Below are 19,888 nucleotides of genomic sequence, written 5' to 3'. Positions count from 1 at the left end.
GTCTGAAGTCACGCCTACCACTCTCCAATCTCCAATCAACCATCGTTACAGCAAAGACTATATGGCAAGCATTCTAATTCCATGCAGTGGTCTTACTTTCTTCAGTTTGACGTTGCATCAACATGTTAACAAGCGGTGCACGTTACTTTGTGCTATGCTTCACCATTTTATCAACCGTAACATGTATGACAACCGAACAGAGTCAAGTATTGACTAACTACACGACAATGGCGGCTGGTGATGATAGTGTTACTCGCAATTATGATAACAGAACTTCAAATCCCTCCTCCGGGGAGAAAATACCGTTATATCTCGGCACTTTCTTCAGTCTAGGTGGTAACTGGGAAGGAGGGGGGATTGTACCCGCTGTAGAGATGGCACTAAGTCAAGTTAACGAAAGAGACGATGTTCTATTGGACTATGAGTTACGAATGGTTTGGAACGACACACAGGTGAGTTAATGTTTTGAAAATATTAAACCAAAGTTAGATGTAGTTTACCATACCTTCATGTATATCTGAATAGGCCATAATTACATGTAAAGCATCCCAGAATTCCAGAGTGAGCAAAAGATAGCAGTTATCAAATTGAACTACAAGTCAAATTGAATGTCGTCAGTTGATTCCAAATCATCAAAAGTGCTTAATTTTCATTCATAGACCAGAAAGCTATTTGAATAATCCATTTCTTTCACAAGTAGAAAAGCGAAAAGTTGGGTTATTTTATTTATTTTGTTCAAACTATACTTTCTAGATTAAACACCATACACAAATTAACATCAAATTCTCAGTGTGTGATATGACATGGGTTGATTACTATTGACTGACTGCAATATTCAAATATAGGACAATGATATGTGTCTTTTCCTTCAACTACAGCAGAAATTATGTACTTGATTGCAATTGATTATATTCCAGACGAGGTAACCAAGGTCATGATACATAAGGTCTAGTTGTAGAAACCATAGAGTGCATCGATCGCGTTATTATATTAAATCATCGAAACTCAATAACGGCATAATTTGTAAAATACTGAATAAACCAAACATTTGGTCATACCGGTGCTAAATTGTCCACAGACTCTAATTAGCAATCGATGCGGAACTTACAATAGTTGGAGTGGTATGTTGCCAGTCAAGTTCATTTTAAATTACGGTATAAAGTTATCCTCAGGCTTCGCTCGCGCTTTAAAACGTATCCCCTATCGTATGTTTGGTAAGTTTTGAAATAAAACCTGACTTTGGTAATGAAGGAATGATGACAATGAAAATGTGTCACTCTTTCATAAGTTAATGTAAGTGTGGGTCTAGATGTAGATAGGTTATCATACTGCTTTACTTACATTGCAATGTGTGTAGCTTGTGGATTGAACTACGTCTGAGATTGAATATTACATCGACCATGTTTCACTCAGCTAAAAAAAAGTACATGTAAAGTATATGCTATCTCCGTACTGATAAGTGAAAATGAATGAAACAACGCACTGTATATATCTTCTCGTTATAATAATATGTTTACTGCGTTCATAGGCCACCACCCCATATCATATGTAAAAGTTAATAAACTATGAAAAATACATTTCTGTCGTACAGATAGCAATAGTAAGAAAATACAAATGTATATTACATTTTATTTACTTTGGCTGTCATATTATTGTGATTGGGTTGGTTGTGTACACTATGGTAAACAAAAACATTTCTAATTTCAAGCAAATTAAAGTTATCTTCGTGTTTAACATTTATGTTTAATTAACATCGTGAATTCATAATGCATTATTTTCCTTTAAAAGGGCATGGCCGATTTTGAACTTTTTTAGGTTTTTTGTTCTGTAACATTCTTCGTACTGAAGCATAAGCACCGTCCATTCACCCATCCATCCATCCATCCATCTATCCATCCATCTATCCATCCATCCATCCATCCATCTATCCGTCCATCCATCCATCCATCCATCCACTCACTCACTCACTCACTCACTCACTCACTCACTCACTCACTCACTCACTCACTCACTCACTCACTCACTCACTCACTCACTCACTCACTCACTCACACACTCACTCACTCACTCACTCACTCACTCACTCACTCACTCACTCACTCACTCACTCACTCACTCACCCATCCCACCCACCCACCCATCCATCCATCCATCCATCCATCCATCCATCCATCCATCCATTTTTTCATCCAAGCTGTCAGTCAACCATCCCTCCATCCGTAAACAATGTTCTGTAATGGAATAGAAGCCACGCATAGATATACACATGTATCCCTGGAGACATTTGGCTATGTACATATACGAAGTGTGTAACCTATTCATGAAGCCTATACAGTATGTTGATTTTAAATGTCAATCTACTTCTAATCTATATCATCCGTGACTTATTAACTTTGTCATATACTCTGTACATTCTTAAATGTCACGGAGGTTTAGAATAGATTGTATTAAACGTGATGGACGACTGGGATAACAAAGCGACATTTGTCACTATAGACCAGAATGCATTGCTGGACGAAAACTTTCTATTTTGGTGTTATCAAGGTTACGTTCGCTTCGGTACCCGTATAATATTCGTCATTCTCAAGAGTCTTCTAAAACACCATATTTGACTGGTTTGAAATTAAAACTTGGGGAATTTAAAGTTATGTAAAGAAAGTCTGAGAATGATATACCTTAGATTATACACGTAAGAGTGTCACGTATCATGGTAGTAAACATGGACTCAGTCACTGTAACCATGCAAGTTACAGAAAACTTGCAATTCGTTTATGCAGTGATGACAGTGTGTGGCAAATGTTTCCGTAGACCTATAAATCACATGATTAAGTCACGGCGTCGTACGTAACGACCGGCAATACCGTGCAACATACTGTCTGGTTTCACAACGTCTTCGGAATCAAGAAAGATTCAACATTCATGTACTATACCATGTTAGAGAGTCCTGGCGCCAAGGACAACGAAGATAATCAATATTAATATTAGGCTATAAGTACAAAACTACAGAATCTGAAACACTAGAAACTCTAATACGGCATTGGAAATATTACACTTGTTCTGCATGCAGTAGGGCCTCCGGTTACCAATATCATACTACCCAAAATAAAACGAATGTTGAACATTGAGAGGGTCAGCTAATTACACTGTAACTATAGAAACCTTATGAAACTTTATAGCGTGTGTATAGCGTATAAAATGATTAAGTTTATACGTTCACACTATAGTCATGTGTTTTTCGTTGTGTTCATAAATCATATTGCTGGAAAGAAAATATGTGTTGTGTTTTGTTATTTTGATGTTTCTGAATATAATATTTGGTTCAAATTCTATTGCTATGGAGAATTGGATGAAATCTACCCCATAGTTAACCATGCATTCCTACCTGAGCTCCATGTGGAGAGTAATTGTAGCGCTATGTCTCCTTCAACAAATAAACAAATGGTTTCCGTATTATTTCCATCCTATAAAACAAAATTTATCATTTTACCTGTAAAGTGTTCTTTGGCGAAAATTGAATGACAAGGCACGTGATCGACCTTTGACCTAATTATGGGGCCATTACACAGTGTAACTCAGTGAGTGTGTGTGTGCGTACTTTGGTAAGTTTAATCTCACTCCGACAAAAGATAAGCAAAATATGAAAATTTTATTCAACGTTTTTGTATATTTCTTGTTATATACAGCTCTATATGGAGCTGACATTCGAAGTACCATGTTTTTCCCGTTGAATTATTTACTAGCTTTATCAAGCTTACTTTATAATCATTTCCGTTCTTATTATCGGTCACGCATTAAATACTTTGTTTGTATTATACAGTTTTAAGTATTTCCATGACAACGGAGAACGAGACGCGTATGCGTTAAATAGTTTTATCACGCTGGTATTTAAAGGCTATTTCCTTGATTGCAATTATAAGAGTCCTTAGTGAGAGTTGTTGGTAGCATTTGAGTTATCGTTGGCACTAGTTACACTTATCAAGCAAGCACACTCACGCACACATACACGCGCACACATGCACGCACACGCACACACACACACACACACACACACACACACACGCGCGCGCGCACACACACATATACACACACACACACGCACGAACGCACGCACGCGCGTGCGCGCGCATATACAGAGGGGAATAGCCAAGACAATACTAACTACAGTAAGAGAGTCAGAATTTCTAAGATAATGACAAAATTTGATTTTCAAAACGCAAAAGGCAGGAGATCTTAGGTCGCACACTTTGGAACAAAAACAACATATTTTGATCAAAATATCGATGAATCCTTAAAAAAATATCAATGTTTTATTTCCTTGAAAACAGCCTTGTCATTTCAAAGCGAAGCACTCAATTGATTACTATATTTGACATCAATTGATTATTTCGTGTTTATTTCAGTGTGAATCTGGAGTGGCGACTCGTGTTTTCTTCCACCAGTTACAATATCCCCCAACCAAGATCATGATACTGGGGCCACCGTGTTCACCAGGTTCTCGTGTGATGGCAGAAACTGGGGTTCATTGGAACCTTCTCGTGGTGAGTCAACTAGGAAAATCCAAAGCTAAATTTGATATCCTTATCGTCTTTACAAGGCATCCAGTTTGCTAAAACGGCTAATAGATGTGGTGATTGTTCTTCAAAGTACATATTATCACATTTTGGCAAATATTTGAGGTAAACCCCAACCAAATGTCATGGAAGGGAGCTGGAGCAGTAAATCACCACGTATATGACTTTTTGTTGTTGCAAATTTTAGAAAATATGTCGAGTTAGTGACTTGAACAAGACAAGAAATATTTCCTTGGTTTTCGGCTACATGAATCATTTCATATTTGTAGTTTACATAATTAAAATGTTGGGTAATACGGCACCAAATGTGACAGGACACTGTAGGCAATCTAGTAACATCTACTGACACCCTGTTGTCTACTGAATGTATACAGATCACCGTTATATTACGATATAGTCTGTTGCTCTATTTAGCCTTTATAATAGTCTGACACAAGAATGGTAACATAATTACAAGCGGACTCGGGTAGTGTACATGTCAAGTTAACCGTGAACGTGTGGTTATGGCAGTTCAAGACGACTTTAATTTCTTTGTAATTGTAATTGTACATACTATCAAAGAAGACATGACTCAGAGTCACTGGTATCACAGGTAATTGGTTCTGATGTACCATTGATCATGACCACACTCTGGTGTAATTCAAACCTGGAAGTGAACTAAACGTGTATAGATCCACACAAAATAAAAAAGAATGTATTAAATATTGATTGCAATGTCCTAGGATGAAACCCAAATATACCAAAATACTGAGCTAGACTGGTTTTCACACAACTAGCTATTAGGGTAAAACATGGTGGTCTATTAACACATACCCTTCAACTGTCATACATGACATGTAACTTACACGAATAAAACTCTGAAGGCCACAATGCCATATAATTTACCTCATTTGGACCAGTGTTCAATTTGTATAGATTCATTAATCGCAATTTGACATTTAACAACAAGAAAACACTGTACTATGGTACAGTAACCTCAAGGGAGGGGGGGGGTGATTGGGTATTTTTTCTGGATTTCGACACACAGCCACTGGCTCAACAGTTCATCGAGTTTAAGAACGTCAACCAATAATGTATGCCTTGGAATATCTTCAAAGTTTCTATAGTTTTACATGACAGAATTAGAACCGGGTGTTGTTGTCTGAACCAATGATAAACGTCAACAATAACTTTAAAATATTTGGAACGTCGCGTCACGAGCCCACCTTTCCTCATATCATGTACGTTTAGTTTTTTTTTCCATTCTGAAGAAATGCCCCTTTGAGATAAAATCTCTTCCTTGTAGCTTTCCTACTCTGCAGCATCACCAGCCTTGTCAAACCGGGAGAAATATCCCTATTATTTCCGTACTTACATCCCGGACACAGCCTTCAACGCTGCTCGTGTACGACTAATAAAGGATTTTGGATGGAATCGGGTTGCAACAATCCATGAAAATTACCCGATATTTTCTTTGGTAAGTGAACAAAATATCATACCCTGGAAACAATTTTTTTTTCTGTCTTGAGTTTGGCAGGCAACAAATTTTTTTTCTCGAAAATCTCCCATATGCAACGCAAGTCGCTGTTGTTGGAAAAAAAACGAACTATCACACGTAAGTTACATGTAAAAGTTTTGAGGATTGAATATACTTGCCCAATCAATTTAAAGGGTAATAAGAACATGAATTTGGCACCGAAACACGTAATCGACGCCATGTCAAAGGTCACTAGCACAACGTGCTGTTGACAGACGCCGATCTCCAGCATGTCGTGCTGGTGACAGAGCCTGTCAGCAGACGCGGCCTTTATATTTATACGAATATGGATCAATGCCAAAACATGTACATTTGGAAATAATAAACTGGAATAGGTAATTGGGTCCATTTGTTTTAGACTTACGAATTATTGCACTTGTAGAAAGGTTGGTCGCACTTTGTCTATGCATTGAAATTGGTTATTCAGAGGGTAGGCAAGATTGTTTTTAAGTTTGATGATAAAATTGCATCAGACCAGCAAGAGATAATCATGTTAAATTCTTTAAAGAAATCGTACGCGAGGAAACTAACAATACAATCTTTGTAATAATTGTGAATGGTGTAAGCCTACATGCGAATAAGTAAGTACTCTTCTTTATGTTGCAAGGGACCGATTTCTCATGTTAACTGATATACCTGCTTTCACACCTTTATAATACGCTCTGTAAGATCTTTAAGATCGACCAGTCTATCTTTTGCAGTCTCATGATTTCAGTCAGTGACGCCTAGCCGCTGGCTTGAATCGAAAAATTATGGCTACTGGGCTACTGTAACCAAATGTAAACTAAATGTCTTCCGTAAGGGCAAAACCATACATTTTTTTCTACTCACATTGTTGAAATGCACAATTCTTTAGCTGCATGTATCATACATGACGTACCTCTTAATTGAAAATTTTGTAAATATCTAATTAGAGAGTTCAAAATAGTTCATTATGTAGAGCATTTGGAACAGATAACAAAACATAAATTTATCATAAATTTTGGGATCACGTTATAAACCTGAGCAGTGATATTTATCTATGCATTAGTTAGAATAAAGGTATTCACTTGAAATTGCGTGGAAATCGAAACTTGACACTAAAATTTGAAAAATTGAAATATTCATGTTGGAAAATACAGAAATGTAACATGGGGAAAAGAAAACTAGTATCCCCGATGGAAACCATGCACGAATTAAAAAAATTCAATATACTCTAGCTTGAAAGTGTGTTTAGTCCACGACTGCCGACGCGCATTTAATGACCATTGTGACATTGCAGGCTATAGATGATCTTTTAACTCAGCTGAAACAAAACAACATCACAGTTATTAAATCGGAGAGTTTTTCAGAAAATCCGAAGAACCAAATTGAGAATCTGAAGGTAAGAAATATCTTAAGATGTTGATATTTCTGATGTGGGTCCTTGTATTAGATGAGATGGCATTGTCACAAGGTTTAATGAATCACGATATTGAAAGCATGGCTTCATTATATTGATATACAATGGCCAAATATTGATAACATGCATATGGCTTCTGTGCATTGATATAAACATTTGTAAGTTGTTGTACATTGTATCTATCTTGTGGGTTTGATTATTTCATTCATTTAAAAGGGTTGGATTGTTGTTAACTCGAGATGTACTGTCATTGTAGAAAAAAAGGGCTAAATATAGACGTGTTGTTGTTGTTCGATATGTCATAGTTTATGTACCATTGTGTGAAATAACATCTCATATTGAAATAGACACATTGTTATACTGTAAGAGTACTTTCCCACGAAGCAATGTAGAATCTTTTCTCCAGGCACATAATAATAGTAGCATAATAAACGGTAAAACCTCTTGTTTCTCGACAGAACAGCGATGCCAAGATAATAATTACAAATACCTACGCAACGAAGGCAAGGAGAATATTCTGTGAGGTGAGTCTTTGTGCTTTCCTCTACAATTCCTTTTCCTTTCTAAGACGTACATTATATAATATAATTACAACCTAGGTGCAATTCTCGCAAATCATTTTTGAAATTTAAGCCAAGTGAATATAGCAACACTTACAATTCTCCATGGTCCAATATTCATGGCATGCTGAAAGAATAACTCGAGACGTTGGATTTGTTCACGTTTGTAGCGTTCAACTTGTCCCTTTTCTATCTCTGGTTGTAGGCCTACAAGCAAGGTATGACTGGGCCCGACTACGTTTGGTTTTTAATTGGTTGGTATATGAAGTCTTGGTGGGAGATCGAAGATGACACAATAGATTGCACCAATGAAGAAATCATCCAAGTCGTGAAAAGTTCTTTCTATATTTCAACGGAACCACTACCACTTAGTCCATCTGATGACGTCACAATAGCCGACATTGTAATAATTATTTGATTTCTACTATCAGAGTGTTGCGCTCTCTGTGCAGTATGTTTTGTCAGGCTGCGACGTTGGTTTTGTTTTCTAATGCATGAATGTATAGTTTGGTTATATTTACTGTTGACAGAGTCATGGAGACAGTGTCAGTTGTACATGGTCTGTTTTACTGATTTCGTTGCCGTAAAAGAGGCTGTGATTTGCGACGATGCTGCCTGTCCCATGTGTTATTGTATGGTGTGTTAGAGCACAACACAGCACAGCATAGCACAGCACAGCACAGCACAGCATAGCACAGCACAGGATGGCTTAACACACATAGCTTAGTGTAGTATTGCATGGCATGGTATGGTGTGGTGTGGTATGGTATGGGTTTGGATGTTGATTTTCTGTTCTTCCCTCGTTCCAATAGGAATAACATAGGATGTTAAGAAAAGAAAATTGTGAAGATACTATTAAGGTTTCCTTAGATCCAATTGTAGATAATATCGAATTCCAACTTTAAGTACTTTCATTTGCAGACAGCCGCTGAGTTTGAAAAGATGTACCTTGAGAGAATGGAGTGGCCAGAAAATAAAAAATATAATTACAACGAACTGGCACCTTATGGCTATGATGCAGTGTGGGCAATCGCTTTGATGTTGAATGAAACCTTACAAGTGCTTGAGTCAAAGATATTTAGTGATAATTCTACGAGACGATTGGAGGATTTTAACTATGACGACAACGAGATGGCTATGATTTTCTTTGAGAAACTTAGTGAAAGTAACTTTATTGGCACTTCGGTAAGTCTTCCGTATTACTTCGTTAATTACTAGGCACTTCTTCTGAAATACTTGGTTCCATTTCTGAACAATGATACATGACATACAAAGAGTAACGTTATATGCGTTATCAGCGATTGGGGGTTTCGCCTTTCGAGGGCAATTGCATGCTGAAAATGATATTTTCCGTACAAGATAATGCGTAGCATGGCACAACATTCAATTATTTGTTGGAGTGCTAATTTAAAATATCTAACATCTGCATCCCCCTTTTAAGGCGATAGATAATGATACGTCCCCAAGCGATTCATCTTGCTAGCTAGCTGTATAAGGAGTGATTATAATCCATATTAGTATGATATTAATGTGAATTCTCCACAGGGCCCTGTAACTTTCAAAAACGGAGATCGACAAGGATTGATTAAAGTCGAACAACTGCAAGGTAAATAATAATCCCTATTCATGTAAACATATTAAATAACACACAAATGGAAAATCTGATAGCCGATATAGTCACCCTGCTGGGTTACAATGTGAAACAAGTTAAAGTGAAACGATATATAGTGCAAGTTGATACGGAATATTTGGGAGACGAAACACGTAACGATGTTGTGTCGTCGGCGCCTGAATACCACTCACTGACATCAACTCATTGCATGATGACAGGAAACTTGTTTAGACAATAGTTCATAGAATATACACTCATACATATACATGGTACTTTACCCATCTCTTACAATCTTATTTTCAGCCATTTGTCCAACGAAGTGGATCGTGTCAAACTCTAGTTGTTACTATCTCGGTCATGAAACTACTTCCTGGTCTCAGGCACGGGAAAGATGTATTGAAGAAGGAGGAGATTTGGTCGTCATTACGCATTCAAATGTACACTCGTTTCTAACGGAGCAAATCCAGAAAGACAAGGCATCAGCATGGTGAGTATAAAGCAAAGGACTGTAGCCTCTGACTCATCTCTTACTATATTGCAAAATAGGGTGTGACAGACAAACATTGCCTGCTGGTGAAAATTTCAAGAAAAAAGAACATTTGAATCGTAGACCCTACTTTCATGTACGGTCTATATTTGAATTGAGTTTCAAGAATCGAATGAATACAGGCTTGTAGAGTCATGAATGTGTATTTATATAATGTCACATGTAATACTGGTGCACTGATATTGGTGTTGTGTGTTGTATCACTCAGATGGTACATGTAAGTCTACTTAACGTCGTCTCCTATCGTGTCTTCCGCGTTGAACTTGACAAAACTTCACATTTTTTAAAATTTATATATTACGTTTTAATTAATGCCTCAAAACCAAAATGACTTACCTACGTATGCATCAACACGTCACCAACAGGTTCATTGGATTGAAATACGACAATGGTTTTAAATGGATAGATGGAAAATCTCTGGAATTCACACCTGAAACAAATGTTCCGATGAGTGAACCAACCAGGGACGACTTGTGCGTGCAAATGGACAGCAATGGCTTGTGGGAGACAACGTCTTGTGAGCTTGAAATTAAGTTTATATGTGAAGCTGATGTCGGTAATTTCATTTCAAATTCTATAATGTTAGCGAAAGTACATTTATAATGTGTTCAATCAGTTGGACACTGTACAGATAAGTATATGTAAAAATTGGCATTATTAATTATGAATCACATATACATGGTAATTTGTGGATATGGAAAGTAGTGCGATATGATATCACGTGTGAGTCCTGCCCTTGTGTATAATCTCAGACCACTAACGAATTTAGTGGTCTGAGCTTTACGTGATAAAACGTAACATCGCAACTTCATACATAAACCAGATTTAAACTGAATGCCTCCCGTAAGGGAATAACTAATTATGCAAATAACTCATTAAACTATAAAAACTATGGTAACAGGCTTTGTTTTTTGGACAAGCGTGCTTTCTTAGGTTAATGTATGTAAGAGTGTATGATACTGCTTAATTACTGAATATCGTTCATTATTCAAAATACTCATTAAAGGAAAAAGTTGTAGCAACAAACTTCATAGGACAGGTGCGTATTATTATGGTTGATGTACGTATTATATTATACGAAATTTGAAGCTTGCATTTTTAAGATACAACCTAGTTACCTAAAATCATTAATTATGCAAATTTTTCATTAAAACTAAGCTATATAAAAGATTTTATAGGACATATCCGCTTTGTTATGGTTAACGTATGTACTAAATTGTATTGAAATTGAAGTATGCAGTCTTAAGATATAGCCTACTTACCGAAAATCATTAATTATGCAAATTATTCATTAACACTGTAAGGTACATCAACTAACTTTATAGGACATACACAATTTGTTATGATTTATGTATGTACTGAATTGTATTGAAATTGAAGTATGCAGTCGTAAGATATAGCCTAATTACCAAGAATCATTAATTATGCAAATTATTAATTAACACTGAAAGGTACACCAACAAGCTTTACAAGACATATGTGATTGTTATGGTTAACATGTGTACTGAATTATATTGGAATTGAAGTATATATTCTTAAGATATAGCCTAATTACCGAAAATCATTAATTATGCAAATTATTCATTAACACTGTACGGTGCATCAACAAACTTGATAGGACATATGTGTTTTCTTATGGTTAACGTATGTACTAAATTATGTTGAATTTGAAGTATGTATTCTTAAGATATAGCCTAATTACCAAAAATAATTAATTGTGCAAATTATTCATTAACGCTGTAAGATACATCAACGAATTTTATAGGACAAATGTATGTTGTTATGTTTAACGAATATACTAAATTATATTGAAATTGAAGTATGCAGTCTTAAGATATTGCGTAATTAGTTGATTTCATTAATATGCAAATTTCTTTAATTAAATATTAACAGATCTGGCTCAAAACCTAATCAGGTCTAGCTATTACCCTAAAGATTATATATCCCAAATTTCATTACAATTGAGCCAGCCGATTTTTAGAAAATGATGACACAGACAGACAGACAGACAGACAGACAGACATACTATATATTCATTTGTGCAGTGTTTGGTAGGAGTATGTAGAAAGGTAAATCTGTAAACGTCTTAGCAACAAAATTATATTTTTTAAAAATCGACATGTTCCAAGCTTGCAAGAATCTTTCCAAAGAAAACTGCTAATGACGCACTGTGTTATCGATTGGGCTTAGTCTTATGCTTTACTTTAACGTCATTTGTTGAGCTTTAAGTTTTAATATTTTCGGCGAGGTATTGTGCTTCTGTATATTGTATCTACAGCGTTTTGAATATTGCGAAGTCCAGTAAGTGCAATAGCAAATAAGCAAGTCTTCCGGAATACATGGCCAATCTCAGTATTATCCATCTCTCCTGGGGTTTCTGACTCACTGCCTATCAGTATTGTTGTAAAATTAAAGAAAAACCATAAAGCTGAAAGGTAATATATGATAATAGGACAGTTGACAGAAAGGTAATATTGAACACATATTGCCTGGCCATGAGGGCTATAGCACCCGTTTATTACACCCGAGGGACTGTGAGTTACCAGAATCACATGCTATTTCCCGAGGCCAACGGCCGAGGGAAATAGCATGTGATTCTGGTAACTCACAGTCACGAGGGGGTAATGAACGGGTGCTATAGCCCGAATATAGGCCAGGCAATATGTGTTTTATAATATACCTCATGCTGTGAACTCGCGGTGGCAGACGACATCGTCAGAAGCTGTCATTTTGACCTGCTGTGAACGCGCGGTGGTCACGTGACTATGTAAAAATTGATGGGACTATTCCCCAAGGGAAGTAGTCATTCTATTTTCCTATCACGTGACTGATTCTAGCGAATCATGGCACAGCATTATCACTAGGTATATTATAAATGATAATAGAATAGTTGACAGAAAGGTAATATATGATAATAGGACAGTTGACAGAAAGGTAATATATGATAATAGTACCGTTGACAGAAAGGTAATATATGATAATAGGACAATTGACAAAAAGGTAATATATGATAATAGGACAGTTGATAGAAGGGTAATATATGATAATAGGACAGTTGACAGAAGGGTAATATATGATAATAGGACAGTTCACATTCAATTTGATTTATGCGCCTTATTGTCTCTGATAAAAATGATTTCTTCATATGGCAAGCCGCCATTCGTTAAAAGTGATATGAGTATCAGAATAAGCCATATGCCATCGAGATATTAACTGAATTCCTCCAGCAAGAACATTAAAAGGAAGTCACTTATTTGGTATGACGTGCGTGTATTTCCTGTTCAGCACGCTGTAAGGCCATTGAAGCATGAAGAACCTACTTAGTTTGATGAAATTATATTAGCATCGTTTTTTGATCTGTAAATATCATTTATCATTATCATATTGTACATATATCTACAGCACTTTTTAATTCAGCTATAATTAAATGATATTAAGATATAATTAAATGATATTCTGAAGAACCTTTGATGATGTTTCACCCAATTTATGTGTCTAATTAATCATGCAAATAAACTCGTCAATATGCAAGTCACATCCATCATACCTGTATGACCAATATATTCACGAAATTAGGAGGCGTCCATAGCAACCACTGATGATATATCAACAAGTAGTAAACATAATTGATTATTCAAATGAGTTATGTAATATGCACATCATGTATGTAGGACATGTAAAACGTACCACCATTAATATATCCATGCACATGCACCATGTTATTTATTTATTTATTTATTTATTAAACTTTCATACAGACACCATTTCAATGCTTAAGCACTGTTCTCCCAATGAAACCTGTTGCAAGATTACGTACACAGAAAAATAAAAATAAACTTGAGGGTAGAAATTATAGAACATTCAGTACAGTGTTCAGTCGCAGTTGAAACATTCTGTGTTGTAGTTGACTGTGTAAATCGTTTGGTTACTGACTCTGTGAACAAAAGTGTAATCTAGGGTTCGTTCACACTTGTCAATTTGAAAAGGAACGACGACTGTGGTCGCTAAAACATACGAAATTGCAGCTGCAGGCAGAGAAAAAGGTGTATTAAACTCTAAGAATAGAGAAGAGTGATTTGAATTGCTAATAATACTAGTGTATACTTCTTGCACGTAATGCATGTTTTTGAAAACGCAGAGATGGACAGCGACGCCACTTATGATTTGTTCATTTACTAATGTATCTTTCCTATCGGCTTTTTTTCACCTGTAGAGTATGCAGAGAATACAGTTGCATTTTACCTGGAAAATGGTGACAAGCTGGAGTACGTTTCCAACTTTTACTGGCCAGGTAATTGCTGATTTTGTATTTTACAGACGCACTTTATCCTCAAGGCCTATAGTTCTGGTTGTTTTTTATTAAATTAATAACTCATTTTTATCGTGTTTTTATTCATACTATGAATTATTTGAATATTTTACAGATGGGCAGGTACCTTTGGATCACACGCCGGAAGTCGTGATTACTATTATTGAACGCTTTCACGGCGTAGTACCGGAACTGTATTTTGGCTCATGTGCTGTTGCTGTCTTGGGTATATTGATGGCACTTTTCTTCCTGTGTTTTAATATCAAATACAGAGAACAAAGGTAGATCAAAATATTTCAGTCCACGTCATTGGCATTAATTGAGCGTGAAATTAAACGAATCAAGGTTTTCTGCAATGTCATATTTATTTATGGAGTGACGTCAGTGTGTGTGAGGGGTATCCCGGGGGTATCCAAATACATCCCCCACCATCACAAATCAATCTCGGTAGACATAAACCAGGGCCGAAGATGGTGTTCAGGTATATTTTCCCTTAAAAGTAGATCTCTTCTTTAGTGACATTGCAGTAGGGGTCTACTGAAACTCATGGCCTGGTCCTGACTTATATGAAATCATGTTAATATGAAACTTGCAAACCCGATATCTTGAATGGGGCATTATGGGAAAGATTTACCTTTTCATTGAAATCAATCACGTGACTGTTGTAAACCAAATTACCTACAATTACCTACAGATAATTCTTCAGTCCTTCGCATCTGGCCATGCTCTATTTGGATTACAAATTGGCCATTCTAGATTTTTTTCCCTATTTTCCCTATCAGAAAGATATTTACCACCTTAAACTACCACATTGTGTGTTATAAAAAAACAACAATATACGTCACTCTTACGTCATTATTATCACTAATAATGTTCATTTTCATCTGTTTATAACTCAGATACGTGAAGATGTCAAGTCCAAATTTGAATAATATAATCATTTTGGGAACCATTCTTGTCTACTCGGCAGTTTTCTTCTTTGGACTTGACAATCAACTTGTTGACCCATACGTTTTTGAGATCATATGTCAGGTAAGTAATTCGTACGGGGTGTCATCAGTTAATATGAGTCAAGCTTTTTTTCGCCCTTGAGAATAGTTTTGATACCAAATGATTTGTCACGATTTGTGAAAAGTATGATGATAAAAATGTTGATATTTTCATACAATTTAGATACGTGTTTGGGTTATCTCCGTTGGATTTGTTATTGCTTTTGGTGCAATGTTTAGTAAGACATGGCGAGTACACCAAGTAGCTTCACTAAAGACTCCGAAACGACGGGTAGGTCATGTTGTCTTGGAAACATATTGATATAAGCAGTATAGTATACTAGTATCACGTTACTCATTTGATGAAAAGGTTTTTCGTTACGCACTTTGTACATGGGAAATATCAAAAAACCCTAGAAGTGAACGATTGTATCTTTTCTGTAAAGTTTGGTGGCCTAATATAATACGAATAAAAGCATTGTCTTTCATTTGCATGGTAAAAAGTTAATTCTTGTAAAACACAATAGCGTACCACAAGAATTGGAATTCTCGATAATAGAATATTTATTAAGATATGTGTACACGGTTCTCAGAGCTGACTATGTACAGAAGGTTATAAAAAGGTAGTGCCCCTCCAAAATATATTCGAGAGATTGTAGTAATCAACCAGTTAATTAATGTCATCAGAGTAAACAGTTAGTTTTTTACAGGAAGTGACCGGTAAACAATTTGTTGTTGTTGTTGTTGTTGTTGTTGTTGTTGTTGTTGTTGTTGTTGTTGTTACAGGTAGTGACCGATAAACATCTATTCATCATGGTCCTAATTCTGGTCTTGATAGATGTTGTTATATTATCAGTGTGGCAAATTATGGACCCTATGAAGAGAATGACGGAAGAGTTGATTATGTTTGTGAGTACTATACTACGCATGCTCCATAATATTCTGTATATATCGATTAGAATGAGAACCAGGTATAGATATTCTTCATGGGTACTAACAGCAGTCCATTTTATCACGGATACCCGGTAATATCTCTTCAAATACATACCTCCTTGTATAAGGTTCGTCTGATGCATATAGAAATACACTAAAATACGACATTTTCAATGTTATTCCAGTCATGTAAAATCGCTATTGTCATTAATTTCAAAATTTACAGGATGATCCAGATGTCGCCAATCAGATGATTTTACCAATCTCTGAATATTGTTCATGTGACAACCTAACCTACTGGATGGGTGCCTTGTATTGTTACAAAGGTCTTCTTCTCATCTTTGGTACATTCCTGGCATGGGAAACCAGAAAGGTGACTAGAGTTATTTTTAATGATTCATTGCACACATTGGCCTACATAAAAGTAGTACAAAATGGATAACTTACCTCATACATGCATCATTGTACAAAATATATGTTCTTTATTTCTCTGTCTAAATGTATGCAAATAAGATGTACAGGTTAAATGATTTACATAAACACTCAAGCAGAGAGTTTTCTAGGATTTTTTCATAAGAGTTTTTTCTAATTGGTTTTGTTACCCTGGAAGGGTGTATGTTCACATACTAGGTTTGAAATGTTCTTTCGGATTGGTAATTTTAATTTTAACAAAGAACTTCGACTGACACTGTCAGACGCTGACTTAGTCTTGCTGCTAGACGTTCGGGCTTTCTTTCGATGCTATAACTATAAGCGAACGAAGTTCGCATGTGAGGGCCTGCCCGAACAATCCTCGATAGCGTTGTTCGGCAGTGTGTCGTATTTTATCGGAAGAACATCCGAGGGCTAGCTGATAGACTAACGCTGACTGTGCAGTAGACATGTCATGTTATTGGCTATCCTATCGGTGGTGAATTGTGTAAAATTAACTCTAGTGGAATTACGGTTACCGCCTTTGGTAAGAAAGCTTCATTTACTGCTACTGGGGTAAAAACGTAGCCCTTTGCCAGACTGAAATATGCACAGGGTTATGAACTGTTGATCTTCTTTCCCTTTTCATAGGTGACTATCGCTGCCTTGAATGATAGCAAGTACATAGGAATGAGTGTGTACAACGTCATCATTTTATGCCTCATTGGTGCATCGGTTAGCCCAATCATAAAGCATAACGCCAATGCGGCATTTGCATTCTTAGCTGCCATCGACATATTCTGTAATTCCGTCACATTACTGATGGTATTCATACCAAAGGTAGGTTCAACTTGGTTTGTAGTCAGTCTGAGGCCACTATATGAGGTTCGCATCACATATTCTGTAATTCACTCACATTACTAGTATTCGTACCAAAGGTGGGTTGGTTCGTATCAGTCACTGTCCCTAAAAAGATTCCATTAGCATCCACATTCCTGCATCTTCCATATCAATCACTTTCATCCCATGTTATATCTTGAAATTGGTTGGTTGAGTTACCGCTGACAAACTTCCAAATTATGATTTCCCACTGTTTAGTACAGAACTAAATATCATTCTCCTTAAACATCGAGAGAACTAAAAAAAAACCATTTTATTCTTGCTTTTGGCTTGAAGAACTGGACATGTTCATTTTAATGGAGTACTATGGGTTATTTAGTATTAGCATATCTCTTGGACCCAGCATAAATATTTCTAACCAAACTGACTATTTGAAATAGTGATGCCAGGAGACTTGCGTATAAGGAGTACATCCATCTCTACTTGCAAGATATACTTTAATAGTCCACTCTGTGCATGGCGTCATTTGGATCACGTACAGTTGGAGATTTCGTTCTGTAAACCTCAGACCACTGTAAAGTAGGGGTCTGAGTGTTAACTTACCACGACAACTTCTAAACAAACCGTGTATTTTGGTTTAAAATTAAACTCTTAGGCAATTGGCTATAGCTTTTAGAATAACAATGCACTTTGTGTTTTGTTTTGTTTCTTGTCTGTTGTCCCTGGGTTAAAGCTTCGCTCTTTTCACAGATAATCTCTGTATGTAAGTACCCCGAGGGGCAAGCGGTCACCACAATGAAAACCCGAACAGCGGCAAGTGAAGCGTCTTCTGCAAAACAAGCAGACATTGTCGACATGCAGGAAAGAATTGCCGAGGTAAACTATAATTTAAAAAAATAAATTTGGGTAATGTTATAAAAATATATCCCTGTGTTATATGTACAATACAGCTGCGTAAATCTTTTAGAAAATTTCATGTTTACAGTTTAGAAGAAAATGTTTATACGTACATCAAGACTGTTGTAGTCATTCAAGTCGAAGGTTTAATAGTAAAAAAATCGTTTTTTGAATGAGGTGCGATTCTCGTCGAAGATTCAAGATGTTGTTGTAACTTGGGGATTATTCAGAAATCGCAACTCGAAATCGATACTAGTTCAGTGGGCAATATAAGCTGTAAAGGCGAAAAAAAGTTTTCACAATTTCTCTAGAATTATACTAAAAGTGGTCGGATTTCTCCGGCTATTCATATAGCACCATGAGATTTTCTTTTACTATTCACCTTTCTAAGAACTGTTTCGCTTGTATTTCAGCTTGAGGCTGAGAATGCTAATTTACAGAATGTAAATACAAAGGGAAGTGCCAATACCCTGCTTGATTTGAACGACCACAAGCGTGGCTGTGGTGTTTGGTGTTTTGGTGCCATGTGTGGTTGTTACAGTCCGGCAAGGAAGGGTGCTGTCAATAAACCACCAGAGTCGGACAAGGGAACTCATTCAGTCTCTGAATGATAGAAATACGCATTATTTTCGATGTCTGTATCAACATTAACAACTGTTTAATATATTTATTTCTCTAAGTTGATAGATGTTATGTTTGTTTGTTTATCCTCATTAGTTCGATAACATAATCTAGTTGTTCTGTATAAGTTTTATCTCGTCATCATAATAGGTCATTTGCCTTTCGACCGTTCGTCTTCTTCTGTAAATAGAAAATTCCGGCACCATTGAATTTAAACATTTATGAAAGTAGGGGTAGATAGGTATTGTGTTTTAATAATATTGGTATGTCAGCAGGACGAATTACGTCTTTTGATGGACCTTTTTGCTGCAATTTATACGAATCCCTCACCAGTTTGGGGTCATGGATTGCATTACCGTCACTTGTGATTATACTAAAAGACAGTCTTGGACAAGCCCACAGTTTCGAGCCGACTTTGTAGCATTTATTGCTGCATCTAAGGAAGAATTATTATTCCCCTCAGATTACCGACTTACAAATCATCACAATGCTAGCAATGGCGCTAAGACCATCTATTTCAAACACTCTATCTTCGTGTCATTTGATATAAAATTGTAATTAATAAATCAAACTTTGACTTCTATTCTTCAATATGAATATTTTGTAACATTTGTATTTGAATACCGTGAATAAATTGTGTATAAAATATCGTCAGCATGTTGTATTTTGTCGATGTCAACTACGGAGGTTGTTCTTGTAGA

The 19,888-nt window shown here is 36.2% G+C and overlaps 1 protein-coding gene across 1 annotated transcript; it reads left to right on the top strand.

The window, feature by feature from the left end:
- The first annotated feature begins 227 nt into the window (after positions 1 to 227).
- LOC144446216 (gamma-aminobutyric acid type B receptor subunit 2-like) lies at positions 228 to 19,177 on the top strand. Its single transcript, XM_078135971.1, has 19 exons — positions 228 to 452; positions 4,401 to 4,538; positions 5,857 to 6,027; positions 7,349 to 7,450; positions 7,927 to 7,992; positions 8,234 to 8,431; positions 8,950 to 9,213; positions 9,574 to 9,634; positions 9,944 to 10,127; positions 10,553 to 10,743; positions 14,401 to 14,478; positions 14,612 to 14,777; positions 15,396 to 15,528; positions 15,670 to 15,777; positions 16,272 to 16,394; positions 16,645 to 16,791; positions 17,481 to 17,669; positions 18,420 to 18,545; positions 18,980 to 19,177. Exons 1-19 carry the CDS (start codon positions 228 to 230, stop codon positions 19,175 to 19,177), a joined length of 2,868 nt encoding a protein of 955 aa, XP_077992097.1.
- Positions 19,178 to 19,888: the final 711 nt, after the last annotated feature.

This window comes from Glandiceps talaboti, chromosome 2, assembly GCF_964340395.1.
Source record: "Glandiceps talaboti chromosome 2, keGlaTala1.1, whole genome shotgun sequence".
NCBI classification, from domain to species: domain Eukaryota; kingdom Metazoa; phylum Hemichordata; class Enteropneusta; family Spengelidae; genus Glandiceps; species Glandiceps talaboti.
This window is presented reverse-complemented; position numbering and strand designations above follow the sequence as displayed.